The 22,048-nt window shown below is 40.9% G+C and overlaps 1 protein-coding gene across 4 annotated transcripts in view; it reads left to right on the top strand.

Moving 5' to 3' along the window:
* FRMPD4 (FERM and PDZ domain containing 4) overlaps nt 1-22,048 on the top strand; it is a 600,685-nt gene that overhangs the window by 538,137 nt on the left and 40,500 nt on the right. For all 4 annotated transcript variants that reach the window (XM_056131357.1, XM_056131356.1, XM_056131358.1 and 1 more), the window contains exon 5: nt 14,296-14,341. In XM_056131357.1, coding sequence (XP_055987332.1) covers nt 14,296-14,341 — 46 coding nt within the window. The remainder of the gene's footprint in view (nt 1-14,295; nt 14,342-22,048) is intronic.

Raw genomic sequence — 22,048 nt, 5'->3', positions numbered from 1 at the left:
TTGTTTGAGGCTGCTGTGGGGTTAACATGAGGCTAGTACCATGAAAGAACTGGATTTCTTTTTATTGTCGTTAGCAAACTTCTTACAACCACATGCCAGGGACTTCTTTGGATATACTGAGCCAACTGCATGCTGTTGGAAGTTTTGCTATTTAACTCTTCAAATAATTTATCCTTGAAGAGCTAGACTGGCAAAAGAAGATGGAAAACATGCTTTTATTACTGGACACATATAAAAGCAGAAAGAATGAATGTGAGGATGTGAATTAACCCTCTCTTGTCCCAACCCATTGTGAAGAGTGAAAATTACTAAGTGTGGGGCTGGAGAGATAGCACAGCAGGTAGGGCATTTGCCTTGCATGCAACCGACCAGGGTTCGATTCCCAGCATCCCATATTGGTCCCCTGAGCACCACCAGGAGTAATTCCTGAGTGCAGAGCTGGGAATAACTCCTGTGAATTGCCAAGTGTGACCCAAAAAGAAAAAAAAAATGCTAACTGCTGACCATGACTTTGGTGGTCCCAATAATTTTTATACCATTTATACATTTCGTTAGGATGAATTGACAGTGATATGCTCACACATTTTTGCACTCCTCAGCTGACAAAGCTTTGACTAAGTAACTCTAAGACATTCTTCTCCAGCCTCTCCTTTGGGAGACATAAATTAATCCCTTATTCAGTACAATGCCTTTCAGTGATAATAGCACTTACCTCTTCATATGCTGAAGGATATGTGTGCAGCTGACAGTGTACCACCAAACCACAGCTTGTTCCAATAGCCAGAAAAATAGAAAGAGCTCAGTCAGACACCAATAAGAGTAAAAGAATCAATTAAAGAGAAGCTGCTATAATTTATGGAGTTAAGGAGATGCATTTGTCAGACTCTCTGGAAGAAATGATGAACTAGCCACCTGAAATGGTTTCTTGCCAAGAACTGCATGCCATGAGTTTGCAGTTCCACTCCCAGGACTAGACAGAACAGAACGCTATACACATGTTCACTGAAGACATATAGGAGAACATTAATAGCCATAGGATTCTTTATAGTCCCCAGTGAAGAGCCACCCAGTGTTCCTCAGTAGTCAAATGAATGACTAGGTTGTGGAATATTCACGTCCTAGCTCGTGACAATTTGGATGATTGTTCTCACATAATTCTGACTGAAAGAAGAAAGAAAAGGAAATGAATCGTCAGTGGGATCCTACTGATAAAACATCCCAAATGGAGTCAAAGGAGTCTATGGGTTTCCAAGTCAGGATAGTGGTTCCTTGGGGGAGGTATCCATATCTTTTTAGCGTTTCTCCATCTCTGGACTAATGAAATTTGGGACTGAATATTTGCCTTCAGGGTGTGTCCTGTGCCTTACAGGATGTTAAGAAGTATGCCTGTTTTCTTCTCCCAAGATGCCACGAGCAATAAGTGTTCCCAAGCATTGCCAGTACCCTAAGTGTGAGCAATGTTCCCAAGCATTGCCAGTACCCTAAGTGTGAGCAAAAACAATTTACCACGGAGGATTACTGGTGCACCTCCAAATCCGTCGCACTTGCTAAACACTCAGTAAATAGTGAAGGAATGAGTGAGGTGAGAGCTACTTATTATCATTTATGCATATGCAATGATTTACTTTTAATCTCCAAAGATTTTACTTCCCTTTATAAATATTAAGTATAAGTACCTATTGAAAGTAAGTAGTTCAAAATCCAAAGACAACATTCATTCGGCTAAAAAAGTGAATTAAGTAGATAAAGGTTTTAGGTCAATCTAAAAGCAAAAATTATACACAAATAAGAATCTGTTAGCAGTTTCCAAAAACAGAGACCCCCAACCTGAAATTTTACTCCAAAGTTTTTTAAAAACACACAAAGGTAAAGAGCTTGAAATAAGACAGTTTCATTAAAATGTTTATTTTGATAATAACTATATCAATTATATGAATTTTAACCCAATAGCCTAATATTCTTCACAAGGAAAATCATAGCCTAAACCTTAAATGCATTCAGTAAAATGGGAATTAAACTTTGCAAAGAACTCTTGTTCTCCCTAGGTTTACATTCAAGGCATTGGCTGTAGGTAAGCTATGTAATGCTAAACCTAAAATTATTGTGTACTTTAATCCTTTCTCTGCAAAGTTCAAATACACACCTTAAGCATACTGCTAATTGTAGCCTGGAAATTCTTTAGGCAAAGCATTTTTTGAAGCTTCATTGGTTTTCATGACTGTACATGGAGTGATAGCACAGTGGGTAAGGTGCTTGCCTTGCATGCAGCCAACAGGGTCGTCCCAGGTTCAATTCCTCTTCCTCTGCCCCTCTTGGAGAGCCCGGCAAGCTACCGAGTACCTCACCCGCACAGCAAAGCCTGGCAAGCTACCCGTGATGTATTCAATATGCCAAACACAGTAACAACAGGTCTCACAATGGAGGCATTACTGGGCCCGCTCGAGCAAATCGATGAACAACAGGACAGTGCTACATGTTATACAGGGATTAAGGCTTTTGCTTTACATGGATCCCGGTTAGATCCCTGGCATCACGTGGTTCCCTGAGCACCACCAAGAGCGATTCTCAAGTGCAGAAGCAGAAGTCACTCCTAAGCACTGCAAAGTGTGACTCAACCCCCACCCCTGCAAAAAGTCCAGTTTCGTGCCTTGTTAAAGCCCATGATAGCACAGTGCACTCACCTCTACTGTCCCTCCAGTTTGCCAGCCCACTCTACCTTCCCTATGCTCTCTCTAGCAACCTTAGTTCTGCAGTCTGAATCTGTGGGTTTGTTTTCATTTGGTTTTGTCTGTTCCATTGTTTTGTTCCCCTATATCCCACATGGATGTTAGGGCATCCAGTGTTTTGTCTTTATCTGTCTGACTTACTATGTGAATCATTTAAGTCTATGTCCTCAGAGTAGTCTTTTCCTTCACTCTGATTTACTGATTCTTTCCCCCACTCCATCCCAGTCTCCAAGTCTGATTAATCTTACCATTGTGCTACCCTCACTTACACCAGAGAACACACCTTTCTACACTCCCAACATAAGGCCGATTTTCTATAAGCATAGGTTACAGTTGCTTTATTCTGGGAAGTCACTTGATTGGATGCTTTCCCATCCTGTTTTGTTTTGGATTTGGGGTCACACCCAGCGGTGTTTAAGGCTTTCTCATGGCTCTGTACTCAGGGATCACTCCTGGTGGGGCTCAGGGGACCAATGCAGTGCCAGTGATCGAACCTAGGTTGACCATATGCCAGGCAAGCACCCTATCTGTCCAACTTTCCCAGCCTAGATAAAGGAGACATGATCAATTTCAAAATAATTTGACCCTTTTGAGTACCTAATAAAAACATAGTTTTCAGGCTATGGAAAGATGATGTTTCAGTTTTCCATTGCTGCCCAACAACGTAATGGTTTAAAGTAATTTCTTGGGTCCGGGTTCATGCTTTACACAACGGAAGTCAGCGTGCAACCCTCTAGCACCACATGGTCCCCTGAGTATTGCCAAAAGTGACCCCAAGGAGCGATAAGTAGTCCCTTAGCCCTGCTGGATATGACCCCCAGACAAAACCAAATTGATTTATTGGCTTATGATCCTGAGTTTTCTGGGCACAACCAGATCTCAGTGGGATCCCTTGTGTGGCAGTAAATGGCAGCTGATGCAGAAACCATCTCAAGATTTGTTTGGCCCAGAATGGCTTCTTCACACGTATGTTATTGCTGACACAGCTGTGGTGGACTAAGATGCTCTGCTTTTCCACGTTGCCAGCTTCCTTCCAGCATGACAGTCTCGGGCTTATTGGACATCTTACATAGTAGCTGGCCTCTCTCACAGAACATATTCTAAGACACCAGGTGTATACTTCAGGGCCATGCAACATTACTGTCACTGTATTTGTCAAAAGCAAGGCATGGAATTAGTCTAGATTGGAAGGCAGAAGACTGAATGAGGAAAATGGGTTCAGTAGAGCCTGGGATGACTATCACAGTTAGAATGTCCGTTACGATGACTGTCATAGCTCCATTACAGCTATTTTCTTCCTCATCATTCCCTGAACATAACTAAGATGGTCACTCCGCTCTTCTTTGTGGTGATCAAGATGAAGGAAAACCACAATGGAGAAAAAGTCCATGACAGACCACACTTAGCATTAATGTGTTGACCTTTTCAGAATGCTTGGTCACTTACCAGTGATTTCCATTCTCTTCAGTTAATAGTTCCAATACCTGTTAGGAATTGATACAGTGGATAATTACAATCTCTATACAGAGTGTTGGAAAGGTCAATGAAATGAAGCATTAACACCCATCATTCCAAGTATCCCTGTGGCAACCTTGCTAAAAATGAAGGGCAGTACTTTTCTCCATCTCAGCAATTGACTAGACTAACACTGTTACGTCTGATTATCAAGTCACAAAAATCTTAATGTTCTAATGTTCTTTGCAACATCTATAAATTTAGGTAGGAAAAATAAGGTAGAAGTCTTCTTAATCCTCCAGGATTGAGGAATGGCCCTTCCAAGGCAATAGTTATTGGAGAAATGTTCATTGGTTCTTAATTTCATCCCCAGTGGCTGTCCACCAGCAGAGTTTAAATGCGAAGATGCACTAACTTGCAGAAAGGAGTATTTTTTCTAATCCCTTAGAAGAACTCTGAAGTGCAATAATAAAAATTGTGTTTGTGCATGTATTTACCTTAGAAGAGAGAGTTCAGGCGCCCTTTCCTTCTGCCTTACCGCCTTTTATTCCAAATAAAAATGCTTCACATCAATTTCTTGAATTATGTTAGAATGTCATTTTACAAAATCCTTTCATAAATAGCTCTAAATTTCCTTTTACTTTGTCTTTTTAAATATTAGGTTTTAGCCTTCATAGATTTATCTCTTCTACTTGTGAACTTTAAGTTCTTACAGTTAACTTGCTTAGACATTTTAAAGAGCAAAACTTTAATTTTGACACAGAATAGTTTATGTTATGGATTTTGATTTTGCTTGATTTTTTTCAACCTCCACATTCTCTTCAGGACTGTTGAATTTCTTTCCTTTCTTTTTATTTCTTTCTTTGTTGCTTTCGGAAATCTAACCGAGGCACCTCAGACACTCCAGGCATCTGCTTACAGCTGAGCTACATCTCTAGTCGCCTGTTAAATTTTTAACAATCTTGGAGTTGATCAGAGAATATATTTAGTTTTTCAGAAGGGAAAATGTGATAGTATATGCCAGGATGATTATATACTGCAATATTGAAATCACGTCATATAAAATGGGGTGTCCAGTGGGATTCCAATGACAGATAATGAATTATGAAGATGTGGTATATACACAGAAGGGAAAGAACTATGAGATCATGCAATTTGCTGCAAAACGGTTGGAAGTGAAAGATCTCATGTTGAGAGAAGTAAGCCAGAAGAAGAAATACAAACACAAGATGTTCTCACTTATCTATGGTATATAGAAAACTGTATGAGGAAATGTACTGTAGTGAAGGGGAATGTCTAGATCACCCCATGGTCCCAGTGTTTAGAGAAGAAAGAAATAAAGGGGGGAAGAAGAGAATGGGAAGTAATGAGTGAACAGACATCAGTGCTTCAGTTATACTGGTGATATGGGTGAGTGGCATAGCCATATATCCAAACAAAACTGAGCAAAGCTGAAAATATGAGATGTAAGCTGCAACCACTGAAGCTTTGTAATATGCCTGACAATTTGGCAGGTGGGGATGGAGTCGGGTTGGGATGGAGAGGGAATATGGGAACACTGGTGGAGGTAATTTGACGTTGGTGGTGGGACTGATGTTGAAATATTTTATGCCTGAAACACAACTATCAATAACTTTATAAATAGCAGTTCTTTAATAAAATTATTAATTAAAAAAGAAAAAAGAAAATGGAGAACTCCATGAAATAAAGATGAAGAATTATGGTGCTCTAAGTGAAAGAGATCAGAACACTAGCTTCACTGTCAAAAGGAACTTTAATAGTGAAAATGTCAGCCGAATCAATAGAACAGTGGATAGGGCATTTGCCTTGCATGTGGCCGACCTGACTTCAATTTCCCAGCATTCCATATGGTCCCCCAAGCACGGCCAAGAGTAATCCCTGAGTGCAGAGCCAGGAGTAACCCCTGAGAATTGCTGGGTGTGACCCAAAAAGCAAACGAAAGAAAAGGAAGGAAGGAAGGAAGGAAGGAAGGAAGGAAGGAAGGAAGGAAGGAGAAAGAAAGAGAGAGAGAGAGAGAGAAAGAAAGAAAGAAAGAAAGAAAGAAAGAAAGAAAGAAAGAAAGAAAGAAAGAAAGAAAATGTCTCTGGAATCTGAGCTTCTTCACGATGCTTTGCTTGCTGCAATGCATTGAAAATTAAATGTGGAAACCAAAAAGATAGCTCAATAGGCAGAGCACATGCTTTGCATGCAAGAGGCCCAGATTCAGTCCCTGGCACTGCATGGTCCCCTGAACATAAAGCTAGATATGGCCCTAAAACAAAAACCAGAAAATGGAAAGAAGAGAAATGTGATACTAATGCGTGATCTGCACCCACTTATGGTGAGAGTCACAAGCTTTTTCATGAGACTCCTCATCAAAAACAGAAAGCAAAATACTTTTGTTAAAAAAATGTAAAGTGAGAAATTGAAGGCAAATTTATAGAAATTTACTTCCTGATGCTGCTGTGATGTCCAGGCTCAAACACTTGGTGGCAGTGTCATACTTGGAGGCAATGCACCAGCGGTCATACGAGTGGTGGCACTAGGGAATCACACCACCAGCAGTGCCAGGGGTCACCCTGGTTGATGTGGGGGCGGGGGGGGGCACTGCTGTGCGTTGAATACTGTGTCCTCATCTTGCACTGAGCCATGTCCCTGGATCCTGAAAATGGTATTTTAAGAAATTCAGCCACTTTAGAAAGTTGGTGCTGCAATTTGAAATTATTCATCAGAAGTGAAAAAATTCACTTGGAATCTCTTATGAAATAATATTTCTCTAAATGTACTTCTAACTGAATTTGTTAACATCTCTCTTTTAAGGCTTCATAAAGTGACATTATCTGATTACTTGAATGTGGCATCTTCCAATTTTGATTCTAATATTTCTGTTGAAAATGTCTTCGATCTTTTTTTCCTCCTAGCATCTTAGGGTTAGGAATCCTAAGGGACCTAAACATTACGGAGTTTATTCTTCTTGTCAGGCAGGTTATAATTAAGTATTTATAGACGAGAGAAAGCTGAGGAAAAGCGTGTCATCCCCAGTCACAATGATAAATAACATATTGGATTATTATATTTCGACTCACATAGCTTCATTTATTCATTAAGTGGTAAAATTAAAATCAATCTAGGTTATATTTCAGATAGGATACAGAGAAACACTATAGACACAAAGACTTTAATGCCGTAAATATAATGGAACTATTTTGAAAAATGTTTAACACTTTAAATTTAACAATATGTGCAGTGCTTTTTCCTGACATTCTTTTTAATTTTTTATTGATAGTTGAGTTTTAGGCATATAATATTCTAGCACCAATCCCACCACCAGTGATAACTTCCCTTCAAGAGTATTCTCAAGTTCCCTTTTCCCCCCACCCCCTGCTCATCCTCACCCTCACCGGCACCCCCACAACCTGCCACCTTGACAGGCACATTATAAAGCTGGGTTGTTGTAGTTTGAATTCATGTTTTCCATGTTGTTGACCCTGTGGTTTGGGTATATAGCTTTATATAGCTTTACCTCTTATCCACATTACCAATGTGCTTCAGACCCCTGATCCCTGATTCCCCATTACTTCCCTCCCTCATCCTCTTACTGTCCCCATCAAGTTCTTTTCTACTATGTTCTTCCCAACATTCTTTGTTTTTTTAACTTTTGGGGTCACACCCAGCGATACACAGGGGTTACTCCTAGCTCTGCACTCAGGAATTAGTCCTGGCAGTGCTTGCGGGACCGTATGAGATACTGGAGACCGAACCCAGATCAGCCACAGTCAAGGCAAATGCCCTACGTGCTGTGATATCATTCCAGCCCCTCTTCCTGACATTCTTGAGAGAAGAAAATTTTTCTGTGTGAGGTGAAGTCATGGGTGAAAGCAGTCTCTAAGTGCTTTAGTGATACTTGGTTATAACTCTCTCTTTGTGGCAGACAGAATCTAAGATGGCCCTCAATTTTAGATTGGTTCCAATAAAACCAATAGTCCCTGCTTCCTGATATCACAGCTTTATATATTCACCTCTACTTTCCCATATAGGTATACTTCTAGATCATAGGTATACGTCTAGATCATAGAATATAGCAACAGTGACAGGATGCTACCTCTGTGGTTTTGTGACAGCTGGCAGTAACTTCCAGCTTGCTAACAAACTCTCTCCCTTGCTTGTTTTGATAAAGCAAGTTGCCTTGTTGGGAAGGCCTGTATATCAAGGAACTGAGGGTGACTTCTAGCAAAGGAAGGCCTACGTGAAACTGAGACCCTTGGTTCAATAGCCTCCAAAGAAATTTAGACCTGTGAATAACCATAGAAGTGTGCTTGGAAGTAGATTCTTCCCAGCTGAGCTTTCAGATAGCACTCTATCCTGGATTTCTGCCCAACACTGATTATAGTCTCATGAGAAATCTTGAAAAAGTTGATCCATGCTCATGTCTCCAACTCATAGAAGATACAAGATTCTTTCCAAAGTGTGTGGGCCTGCTCTTCAAGCCTAAGGTCTCCCTTGAACATGTATCTCGCTTGTTTACTTACTTGCTCTTTCAATTTTGTGTTCTCTCTTGAACACATACTTCCTTCTTGCATGTGTGTGAACACGCACACACACACACACATACACACATACTGCATCTTTCGAAGTAAGTTTCATTTAAAACTATCTGGCTTCACAAAAAAATGTGTATGGTGTTAAGTCATTAAGTTGTTGGTAATTTGTTATGAAACGCTAGATGAGTAATAAAGCTGTTATCCATGCAAGGAAGAATAATTACCCCTCAAAGATGCCAACATCCTAATCTCCAGAATCTGTGAGTTTACAGACATGTTTCTGTCAAGAATGGATCAATTTTACTGGATTATCAAGGAGGACTCAGTATAATCACTAGGGTCTTTTCAAGCGACAGAAGAAAGCAGGAGAGTCAGAGAAATTTGATGATAGTTGTTGGTTTTGATGATAGTAGAGGCCATGAATCAAGGAATAGAGAAGGCTTCTAAAAGCTAGAACGAGTTTCAGAATAAATGCAACCCTCTTGACACCTGGATTTTAGCCAGGTGAGGACATTTCAGAATTTTGACCTCCACAACTCTTAAGAAAATAGGGTTTTATTTTTAGCAACAAAGGTTTGGTAATTTATTATAGCAGTAATCAGAAGCTGATATAGTGTCTGTGATGGTTAGCATCTGTAATGAGTAACAAGAGCACTTCACTAAGGGGCTTGTCAGTTCGTAACCACTATTGTATTGGAGATGTGAATAGCCACTTCCCTTTCTAGAAATGAACAAATACGGTGTCACTGAGAGCTGCTCTAGAGAAAATTAGCATTTTTTCAGTCCTTTGTGTTCATTTGTTTCTCCCACCCCACTACCTCGTATCCCTCATTTTTGGACTCCTTTTGATTACTTCTTCTTAGGACTCTAAGCACTCATTCTCTTGGCCAAGGATTACTTTGACTCAGTGAATATTATCTGTTGAAGTGTGTTTAAACAAATATTACTTGGGGTTAGCATAGCAAGTGGGTCTCAAAGGGCACAATGTGTTTCCGTTCCCCACTGTCTACTCATAACAGCTTTCCAGGGCCCACCCAGTTCTTCCTTAGCCCTCAACAAAAATCTCAGGCAGGCTCAGAAAATTTCTTCAGTTACTTGTACGTGTGTGATCAGAATCTATAATCTGAAATAAAACGTTCAGTTGCCATGTAACAATTTAAGCTACCAACTCCACAAAGATCCTTTGCCCTGGTTTCTAGCCTCAGAAGAGTACAGTCAGTTAAGGAGCCTTCTCCAACATTGGCCTCTAGCTTTGACTCCTTCCACGTTGAAAAGAAGTCAGGACAGTGAGGCAAAAGGCAGGAACGTACTCTCTTGATTGGCATCCATGTCATTTGACCTGGCAGTTGGTTTTCTCTATCCATGGGAAATAATGAAGCCTGACTTTTCCCTTGTGGGCATGTTTGAGGATCCCTGGGAGAATTCTCCATTGGGTTGCTACAACTGCAGTTGACTCAAACAGAACTCAAGGCAGGCTCATCCTACGCTTCTTAGTTGAACAAGTTTCTAATAAGACCTGTTGGCCTGGAAGAAGCTCAGATGAGCAAGAAGCCTTCTTGAAATGACTGCAGGGCACCATTTCTACTGTGTCTTCCAGATGTTGTCCCCTGGAATTTCATGCTTTGAGCCTGTTTCTGTGGAAGGAGAGAGGTTTCACAAATGTTGTCTGCTCTTTGGACATATGCTGCTTCTGCTGGCCTTTACCTGCTGCCATATTTTTTTAAATTTAAGCTATGTGTCAGGCAGAGCAATATCAGAGTGGTAGGGCATTTGCCTTGCGCGTGGCCAGCCTGGCCGAGCCAGGTTCAATTCCTCCACCCCTCTTGGAGAGCCCAGCAAGCTACTGAGAGTATCTCGCCCATACAGCAAAGCCTGCCAAGCTACCCATGACGTATTCAATATGCCAAACACAGTAACAAGTCTCACAATGGAGATGTTACTGGGCCCGCTCGAGCAAATCTATGAACAACAGGAGTACAGTGCTATAGTGCTAAGCTATGCATCAGACTCCAAAGAAGATAGGGGCGATGGGTCTCAAATTCTGGTTTTCAGTAACTTGGTTGAAATCCTGGCAGCACCCTGCTTTGCTGTATGGCAGTGATTGACATCTATTGGCATGAAGCTTCAGTTGAATCTGTCTCAATCATCTTAGCAGCCTGTAGCCTATGAACACAGACAGTTTTGATCTTTTTACTCTCCTACAACTGAGTTAGGAATCCTAAGGGACACAATTCACCATGAACTTAATTCTTCTTGTCTGGCAGGTGATAATTAAGTACTTATAGGTAAAAAACAAGCCCGTTCCTAGAACTGATGATAGATATTATACACAGACATTTTACATCAATCATCATATGTCTTAACTGCATGGTGAACAAGCAGTCCTCAGGAACGGTGGAACCAGGACTGCTTAGAGAGCACTGGTATCTGTGACCTTTCCTCCATTTGGTGGGGGTGGGTGTTGGGAGCCACAACCAACAGTGCTCCAGGCTTACTTCTGGCTCTGTGCACACAGAGGGATCTCACCTGGGTGTGGGATGTCAGGAATTGAACCCAGGTCAGTCACATGCAAGACAAGTGCCCAACCTGCTGTACTATCACCTACCTCCCCCCTTTGCTTTGTGAAATATTAATATTGGTATCTCAGCCAATTTTTAGACATTTTTAATATCATAGTTTAATTATAATATGGAAAACCCCATTCAAAAAGTAGGGAAAGGAAGTGAACACATCCATCCTCAAAGAAGACATAAAAATGGCAAAGAGGCAGATGAAAAAGTACTCATCATTACCTATCACCAGGGAAATGTCAATTGAGTGACAATGAGAGATCATTTCCCCCCTGTGGGAATGGCCTACCTACAACAAAAAGACCTGAAAGTGTTGGTGGGAATGTGGTGTAAGTGGACCTCTCTTCACTGATGGTGAGAATATTGTCTCATTCACACTGTGGAAAACAGTATGGAGCCTTCTTAAAAAGTAAGAGTATGTAAGGTTTCCTCTCATTCAGCCTTCTTTGGGACTTGGCTCCCAACTATCCTCATCTGTGTCTCTTAGTTCTGATTCTGTAGAGAGAAACTCTGAGCTTATTCAGGTACTCAGGTCCAATCAGCTGTGCTCAAAGCATGTGGTCCAAGGATCCAGCACCTGCTCCAGAGGGTTCTGGAAGCAGACTGGGCAGAGTACACTGGAAGGTCAGTTTGCTTAGCTGCCACACTCACAAATGCTCTCCTTCCCTTGTAATATGATGAATGTTTCTTATTTTCTATGAACAAGAAAACTTTATTGAGTGGTAAAAAGCCATACTTTACCTCTGTTTGTTTCTTTCTACATATCTGTTCTTCTTAAGGAGCAATCCACATGGTAAATAGAGAACCCAGTGTTCAACCCACCCAGGGCAAGGGAGTTGGTGTGGTAGGATTGTTGGGAGGCTGTTTCTTCATGGTCTTGGTGACCATGTGAGATTTCCAAGACTCTCTTAAACAGTTTGTAAGTTTGCTGACATAGGAGGAACCCAACTTTCCTCATACTTCATCAAGATTTGTTTAAAAAAACCCACAGGTTCAGAGAATTGAATTATCAAAGTCATCAATTCATGGTACAAATAGTTATCATCGTAGAACTATGCAAGACCCTGCTCTGGCTTGATTTGGTCATGCTCTTATTTTCTTCCATCCCCCAAAGAGAAAATTTTTCAATATGTCTAATGTGTATCCTGACATTTTTGTTGCATTCTTCTGAACATGTGTTGTGGTTTCATGCACACATTGTGTGAATATTTGTAAATGTATTGCATTATATATATATATATATATATATTTGTTTGTTTGTTTGTTTGGGGAACCATACCTGGTTGTGCTCAGGGTTTACTTCTTGATCTGTGCTCAGGAATCTCTTCTGGCAGGGCTGGGGTCTATGTGTGGTGCCAAAGATCAAACCCAAGATGGCTTCGTGCAAGGCAACTGCCTTACTGCACTATTTCTCCGACACCTATATTATATATTTTATCCTGTCTCTTGCACTGCTTTAATGTTCATCCTCATCATTACACATAAGGAAACTACTGATTCTTCCTTCCACAATGCAAAGCCGCACATTCACAAAGTCACTTTCCTGGCAATAGACACCGCACCGTCTCCACACCTTTTGTTGTGGGCAGTATCCTCGGGTACATTCCCTTTAAAAAGGCTAGTGCCGGTATCCATCAATGATAGAAACCAGAGTGGTATGGGTGGGTCATAGTGTTTGTGACACTGAAATTTGTTAACTCTTGCCAGATTGCTGCTGCCCTCAACCACTACACACCAGCCATACAGGATGGTTTAGCTCCTCCTCTGAATTCTCATTGGGTCACATGGCCACTCTGTTATTCCATATTACAATACTATTCCCTCCAGTTTGGGTGGGGGTTCCCTGCCAAGCCTCAGCAACTGGCTTGTGAGAGAAGATGGGCCACCATCAACAGTCAACTGCCACGACCCCCCCCACTAGCACCATCCAGAACCTTCTGCTTCTTCCTTTCCCTGTACCACTGATATCTCTCCTTCCCTAGCCCACTCCTTACCTCAGGGCCTACCCCCACCACCACTGAGACCAATCACAAAACAGGGGACGATCCTGTGACATGAACAGGCCAAGTCACCAAACAGAGCCACATACATGATTTGTACTAGCCTCATCAAGAGAGCAGCCCTGCAAGCGACCCACATCCTTTATTCATTTGGGCAATGAATCTTTGAGGCAGGTAATTAATTACAACTTCGTGCATAAAAGTCAGCCTCTTTCAGTAATGTGCTAACTGACCTTTCTCTTTCTTATTCATGATTTTAAAAAAAAAAGAAAGGAATGGAGGAAGAAAAACGATTGCAACCTATATGATTTCTCCCCCAAGGGCTTGGGTTCTTTGAAAGGTTTGGGTTCCTTGGTGCAAAATAGATAAACCATTATAATATATTGCTCTGCTTTCAGCTACAACTTGTTGCCTATTGTGATCAGCATTTCCCGTGAGGGCCTGTCTGAAGCAATTAACAAGGTCCTATCGTAGATATAACCATGTACTTAGCCTACCGGGGGCCTGTTTTAACATAAAAACTGACAATGTCATTTCTCTGTCATAATGCTGAGCTGAGATAATAATGGTCCATGTGTTGGTAACTTAAAAACAAAACAAAACAAACAGTCCTTTTACAGACATCTGTAAACAGCTAAAATATATAATAAAGTCAGGATGGGGGGAATCATCCCAGAAAATTGAAAAAAAAAGAACCAAAGATACTGTTTGATGAGGGAATCTTCTAAAACATCCCCTTTTATTGTGTTCAGCAGCATAGGTAAAACCACACAGTGTAAGCCACATGGCCAGATCTCGGCTGGTTGGTTGTTCCTCTGCTGTAGGCTGAGTTTGGTTTTTCTCTGTGGTCTGAAAGCATAGTTCCGAGCTTTTGATTTACTCTTCCCAGGAAGTTCAAGAAATAGTCACCAAGCCATCACACCTTTCATCTCAAAAGAATGTTATCGTGGTTAGGGTCCAGGTTCTGTGTATTTCATGAATCTTTGTTTTTTCTTTCTTCCAGAAGCTGCAAGGAATCGATACTCCTCACTGTCATTCAGCCTTACCCTGTAAGTGTCCAGTGCCTGGCCCTGATCTCTGACTTCCGGTTTCCTCCTGCTACAAGGAAACAGAGATGAATAACAGCAGAGAAAAAATAGCCTGCACTACAGTACAAGTTTAAAACGCGCAATTAGTTGTATCTTTTCCTCTGTAAAAGCAGACACACGTATTAGACAGAAAAGAAGTAGTTCAGTTTCTAAATAGCATCAAAATCCATGGTTCCGTCTTCTGTGACTCACATTTGGAAATGACACAAAAGTCCACGTTTTTTAAATCACAAGCTGGGAGCCCAGGGATGTAACTCAGTGGAAGCTGCCTGCCTCCCTGTGCCAGGCCTTAGATTTTAGCTCCCAGCACTGCAGAAACCAAAAGACTCATAAGCCCCGTGGAAATAGCTCATTATGTGAGGGTGAAACATAATTGTATTCTTCTCCCTATCTCAGTAATTTAGTAGAAGACTGGACATTTCAGAGAGACCTATGACAGGTAGTTATTGGAAAAGATCTAGCCATCAGAATTTAATTTAAGCAGCCTTGGTCAGGAGGGTGTATTGATTAAAATCCTACCAACTTCAATCCCAGGATTCCTAAAACCACTATATCATCATATAATTTGCATGCCATAAAACTCACCCATTCTAAGCCTGAAATTCAGCGATCTTTCAAAAATACCCCGAGTTGTGCGTCCTTCCCTGCAATCCAGTCTGAGAAGACTTCTACCACGTCTGTTAACATCATCCCTTCCTAATCCAGTCCAAAGTAGCAAAGAAAACACCATGGAGAGAGGAGACTGCAAATTTTTACTTACATAGTTGAATCTGGATTTTCCTATAAGCAAGTTGCTTTTGGAGAAATTATTGGGTTTCCTTTCTTTGCTAATTACACTCTTGGCAATTAGATTGACACAGAAATAGATGACCCACCAGACCAAAAGAAAATCCATAAATTCCAGTTTTATTAGATAATTAAAATGAGCTTTTAAATTTATTTGCAGTGTACCAGCCAGCACTTTTTGGTAGTATTTATTTTGCATAATATAGTCTGACAAAAAGACAAAAACACACTGTTTAGGTCTTCTTGGATACTCTGTGTACCTACCCCCAACCCAGAATGACCTTCTCTGATGAGACACGTGTTAAGGGCCCTTTGGAGGACAATCTAAGGACCCTGAAATTCTTTGATAAGAAAGAATTTTTTTTCAGAAAAGAAAGAATTCTCTCTCTCTCTTTTTTGCTTTTTGGGTCACACCCGGTGATGCACAGGGGTTACCCTGGCTCTGCACTCAGGAAGTACTCCTGGCGGTGCTCAGGGGACCATATGGGACACTGGGATTCGAACCCAGGTTGGCTGCGTGCAAGGCAAACGCCCTACCCACTGTGCTATCGCTCCAGCCCCAAAGAAAGAATTCTTGATAAGCTGCAGCCTTGATATTTTTTTCACAAATTAAATATTTTACTAATCTATTTTCTTTTTTTAAATTTTTATTAGTGAAACACCATGAGGTACAGTTGTAGACTTAAAAATTTTTGTGCTTGGATTTCAGTTATACAATGATCGAGTACCCATCCCTCCACCAGTGCCCATTCTACACCACCAATGATCCCAGTATCCCTCCCACCCTCCTTCTCCCCCCCATCCTACCTCACCCCTGTGGCAGGGCATTCCCTTTTGTTCTCTCTCTCCTTTTGGGTGCTGTGGTTTGCAAAAGAGGCATTGAGTGGCAATCATATTAGGTCTATAGTCTACTTTTAGCATGCATCTCCCATCCTGGGAGGATGATTATTTATTTATCTCCTTCCACCATTTTTCTTTTTAGAAAAATGAGTGGTGGACCTATAGAAGGAAGTACAAAATCAGAAAAATATATGTCAGCAAACTTTTCTTCAGAGATAACCAGTGTAAACATTCAGCCCATTTCGTCCCAGTGTTTTATTTTCTGCCTTGTCAGTAGTTGAGACCATATTGCACATACACTCTTACTCTGCTTCCTTCACTTAGACTATCATAATTGTTTTCCTGTGCCATAAAGAATCCTTTATAAACATCACTTAAAGTGCTGTAAAACATGATATTAAGTCAAGATTTCTTAAGCTATCCCATATCATTGAGCTCTTGATACTAGCTTTAATGTTTTTCTGTTATAAATAATTCTGCAAAGCATAGTTTGGTGTATCAATTTTTAACCATATCTAGTAGTATTTCCTCAGGATGGATTTGTAGGAGGTTACTTATGAATTTTAGTGATTTTGCCTTAACACACTCTCTTTCCTTGTGCCATTATCTTTATAAACTAAATGTCTTTCTTGGCCAGCCCTTTTCATCTTCCCTCCTTCGGTTCTCAAGTCTAGACCTTCCAGAACTTTCAAGTCAACCTCAGCTTAGACAGAGTATTTTAAGAATTTTTTAACCTCCCTTCATGCAACACCAATTCAGTGGATGGCGAGTTAAGTCACTCTCAGAGGAGGTTGCACGTTCCTTAGTGCAGCAGAAGCTCTGGTGTGGCGATGTTGTTAGAGTCTAGACCATAGTCCCATGGCCCATGTCATGCTGAGAATTTCAGCAGAATTTATAACCGAGAACACAGACTGTATGCCTGTGTACTTTTAGTAGTCACAGGAACATGCTTACAGAGGAGGCAGGATGTGCTCAGGACTGATCAGTCTCAGATCAATGGCCTAATTGACAGTGAGAAAGATCCCCCAGCTTGCTCTCTTCCTTGGACAATCTAACAATGGGGCCTCAGGTCTGCCATGTTTTCCCATGATTCCTCTGGGCTGAGCTCCAGTTGTTTGTAGTGGTGCTAACTCACCTGCAAATGCTTTATTCGCTTACTCCTCCCCTTGTCTCCCTCCTCACCCCCCCTCACCTGCCTTTGCTTCACCTCCCAGGTCAACTACCTATTTGTATTTGTCTTCAGGTCTGCTTTGGGTAGGGTTTGAAGGAAAAGAGAGAATTCCCAGCTAATTCAACCAGTGATAGCTGCGAGCTAGTGTGTCCTTACCAGTACTTATCTTATGAGACACAGGTAGCACTGGAGAGCTAAAGACTGCAACTCCATACTATGTAGTGGTTAAGAAAAGATGAAATCAGGAAATTTACATACAAGTGGTACTACATGGAAAGTGTCATGATAAGCGAAATGAGTCAGAAAGAGAGGGATAGACATAGAAAGATTGCATTCATCTGGGGAACATAAAGCAACAAAATGGGAGACTAACACCCAAGAGTGGCCGAGATTAGTACCAGGAATTTTGCTCCATGGCTTGGAGGCCAGCCACATATGCTAGGGGAAAAGGGAGCTCAGATAGAGAAGGGAGCACCAAATAAAGGGTGTTGGGAGGATCCTCCCAGGATGAGAGAAGCATGCCGAAAGTAGACTATAGACCAAACATGATTGCCACTCAATGCCTCTTATGCAAAACACAACACCCAAAAGGAGAGAGAGAAAAGGGAATGCTCTTCCACAGACACAGGGTGTGATGGGGGGGTGGGAGGGATACTGGAACCCGTGGTAGTGGGAAATGGGCATGGTGGAGGGATGGATATTTGATCATTGTATAATTGAAACCGAAGCACAAAATTTGTAAGTCTACAACTGTACCTCATCGTGTCTCACTAATAAAAATTAAAAAAAAAAAGACTGAAACTCCAAGACTTCATGCTTGAGTTTCAGAAATGAATCCTACTGGATAATTTTTTTTCAAGCTATGTTCTGGTGACTTTTAAGAGCATCAGAAATCATCAGGCACATGTCACACGTCTATTGTGCCAACTTAGCAACAGTCAGTTTGGAGAGTGGTGCCGGAGTTGATTAGAGGATTTCTAATCTTAAAATTAACAGCAGAAGACTCTGATTATTCTAAATGATAATTAATTGTAATTTCCACCAAAGGATATGAAATGCTTGGAATCTGTACCTAAGTTCTGAAGGTTGTTAGGAATTAATTTCTCTGATTTGGGAGGATGTTTTATTATTTTTGAGCCAGAAAGGAATGTGTTCCAACTCAGTCCTGATTGCTTCCCATATCCTAGGTACCCGAAGTAACTACAGCCAGAGGAAGAAGTGATTGATTCTAATTTAGTAAGATTCAGGATTGGAGCGCTTATGTTTTTATTGTCAGGAAGTAATGGCGGGATTCAGACCACACCTGGCAGTATTCAGAGCTTACTCTGGCTCTGTGGTCAGGTGTCACTGCTGGTGATGTTTGGGGGACCTTGTGAAATGCCGGATTTCTATCCAAGGCCAGCATCATGCATAGCTAGAGCCTTTGTCCCTTATACTATACTTCCAACACCCAGAGTAATTTCTAAAATGTTTGTCCATTTTAGGAACTAGTGACAGATCTAGAGTAAGAAAAATGTACTTTTTTAAATTTTCAGTTAGACTTTTATCCCGTCCGTTGACTTCAAATTATGTCTAAAATAATATGTGCTTAACCTCCATGACTCTCTAGCTTCTGGCTTCCCAAGATTACCATGGTCACTGGGGCATGGTAAATCAATAAAGGAATGAGTTGAACCAGCTTTATGCAGCTGGTTTAGCTGCCTAAAGAAGAGAGAATCAGACCCAGAACTTGGCAGGTTCTGTTATATGTAGTTACTTAGGAGCAGATAATTTTATACATTTCCATGGGGACAGTCTTTTCCAAGTGAATGCTAAAAACTGCCCCCCTTTGGGAGCGTTAAAAAGATCAAGGGAATAGGGGATCAAGAGCATCGGGTACCATTGGGAGCTTCTGAGGAGGAGAGCACTGAGTAATTTCTTTTGAGAAGGAAGTAAGTCAATTAAGTTTGAGAGCACCAGCACATTCTAAGTTTATACATCAAATGATGTGAATCCAAAAATGTAGGTTTTGGGGGCTGGAGGAATAGCACAGCGGGAAGGGCGTTTGCCTTGCACGCAGCGCACCCGGGTTCGATTCCCAACATCCCATATGGTCCCCCAAGCACCGCTAGAAATTACTTCTGAGTGCAGGATCCAGAAGTAACCCCTGTGCATCACCGGGTGTGCACCAAAAAGCAAAAAAAAAAAAAGTTACTTTTTTTTATCAAGGCAAAGAATGAATTGTATAGAGCATTGTGGAAAGACATGGTAAAATATGACATTTAGAAATTCAGTTACATTGGGCCAGAGTGACACAGTACAGCAGATGGGGCACTTGCCTTGCTCACAACTGATCCGGGTTCAATCCCCAGCACCATGTGTTCCACCGAGCTGGTCAAGAGTATTCTTTGAGTGTAAAGCCGAGAGTAAGTCCTGACCGATGGATGTGACCCCAAAACCAAACAAAAGAAAAAGAAATCCAGATACATAGAATAAACCTCAGTAGCTGGTTCACTGAGTACAAGTAAAATCCTTCACCGCCAGCAGTGCCGGAGAAGCGGGCGCACCAGCGTTCAACTGTCTCGTCTAATTAGTAGTGTCTGTTCCCGGTAGCTTTATTACAGCCGCTTCACTTGTGTGAAGCTCATTGTGCCAATGTAAATATCGCCAGCTTAAGATCATTAAAGGAGAATAATGTTTTCCCTTCAGCTAAAAAAATGGCATATCAAAAGCAAATGAACTCACTGCTGTATGATTTGTTCGTTAATCATTCCTCATCTTGGCCCAGAATTAGAGATCCTGATGAAAACACCACGTCACATCAGTTTGGCTCTAAACAGCACATCAAGCATGTTCAAAGCTGTTGTGTTTTGAGGAGCAGCCTTTCAAACACTTCAGGGGGGTGGTGGTGATGTTATTTTGGAATCGTAAGAGGGCAGCCAATCTCTTGGAACGTCCTATGTCTGTGCAGGGACTTAAGTTCTGGAGGCGAAACCTTTGAAATGCCAGTTATCCTGTTCTTAAGGCCATAAAGGTCTACCATACCCCTGTTTTGGCATGGTTTTTCCAACTGTGATTTTTTTAGTATAGCAAAATACTCATAATTTACCTTTTTATATGTAAATGTTTGTTTTTAAGTTGTCTTAATATTATCTGCCCTGTTTTTCCTTCCTCCCTTAGTAACCTCAGTTTTGTTCTCATAATTTCAAAGTACAGTTCTGGAACATCAAATACATCTACAAGTTTGTGCAAACATTACAACTATCTCATTAAAAAAACTTCTTCATCTTCCCAAAAGGATGCCTGTTATCCATAAAGTGGTTATGAATTTGTCTATTCTTGACATTTCATCTAAATGGAATCAAGTAATACGGGACACTTTGTGTCTAGTTTCTTTCATTCAATATGTTTTCAAGTTTCATCTATGTTGCCACGTGTATCAGAATTCCATTACTTTTTATGATTGAAGCTAACCCATTGTATGGGCATAGCACATCTTGTGGATCCCAATGAATTATTCTTTAATTGATCTGAAGTATATTTTTTATAAGAATGGGAATTCTTTTCATTTTATTCGAAATTCAAAGTATGGAATACCTGAGTTGGCTTCTGTGCCTTGAAATTAATGGAATAAAGGTGGAGCCTTTGTGTTGAATAGAAAATTAGTTACTAGAATTTACTATACAGCAGCCTCAATCTCTTAAATAGTAAAAAAAAAACATTAAATTGAACCATATGCAACTGCTAATAATTGATTCCTGAATGCCTAAAATAATATATGATCCAAATAAAATATTTGCTTCTATATTGTGTTCAACAGAAAATGCCTTTCTTTTGAAAATGAACAAATGATATCTGCAACATAGTAGTTACCTACTCAATCTAATCATCCTACCTTCCTAGGGCTGCATGAAAATTATCGCACAAGCTTAATTCTCACATGAAGTAAAATTACCAAAATCATCCAGAAAAGGGTGCATGTCCCTGGATCTCAGTTTTCTAAGATTCAGTTTTCCCCGTTGTGTTTTCTAAGGAAAAAGAACCAAGTCACTCAGTCCCTCCTTCAAATAAGAGAGGATCTTAAAGTCCAAAGAAGCAGAATATAAAGTCATCTTTTAATAGTAAGCAAGGATCTCCCTCTACCCTTCCAAATAATATCACAGAGTCACAGATTACTAGCAAGTGTCTGAAACTCAGGTTTGGGGCACATAAGGTTATGGGTGCTTTCTTGCTTACAATCACATGTACGCATGTGTGTACTTATCTGCCCTCATGCCCATGTACCTTTAACGTGAGTAGCAATGGTAGCTAAATGGTATCTAAATCTAAAATGTTAGCGATCACTTTAGGACTATCAGTGGCTGTTGTCCATCTCATTAAAATGCTAAGTAATGGGCATTTTTTCCACTCTAGAGGAGCCCATGTTCTCTCTAGAGCATATATATCTCTGTCTCCCTCACCTCTCTCTAAATTTCTTCCATTAAAACTTTTTGCTTCACTAAAAATGCTAATTAATGATCAACTCATCATAAATGCAATGTTACATTTGGTCTCCTCTCACTTTCCACATTGTGCTCTAAGATCTTTAGTAAAAGCTGGGTTTCATCTTTTCATAATGATTATCTGAAAAGATCCTTAGGAGGCTGGGGCTATGACTCAACTCATAGACCACAGGCTATGCTTTTCGTCTCCAGGGCTGAGTGGTCTCCTGAGCACCACTGGTTGCTCCGGGTCTGGTGTGGTCTCACAACTGTCAAAACATAAAAGTCAGAGAGATAGCTTGATGGATTGAAATGCGTGATTTGCATCCAGAAGACTCGGGTTTGATCCCCAGCACTGCCAGGATCAATGATCATAGAGCCAGGATAGAGCCCCTGAGCACTGCTAGGGTA

Source organism: Sorex fumeus, unplaced genomic scaffold (genome assembly GCF_029834395.1).
Source record: "Sorex fumeus unplaced genomic scaffold, SorFum_2.1 ptg000086l, whole genome shotgun sequence".
Lineage (NCBI taxonomy): Eukaryota > Metazoa > Chordata > Mammalia > Eulipotyphla > Soricidae > Sorex > Sorex fumeus.
The sequence above is the reverse complement of the archived record's forward strand: the minus strand, read 5'-3'. Positions and strand labels throughout refer to the sequence as shown.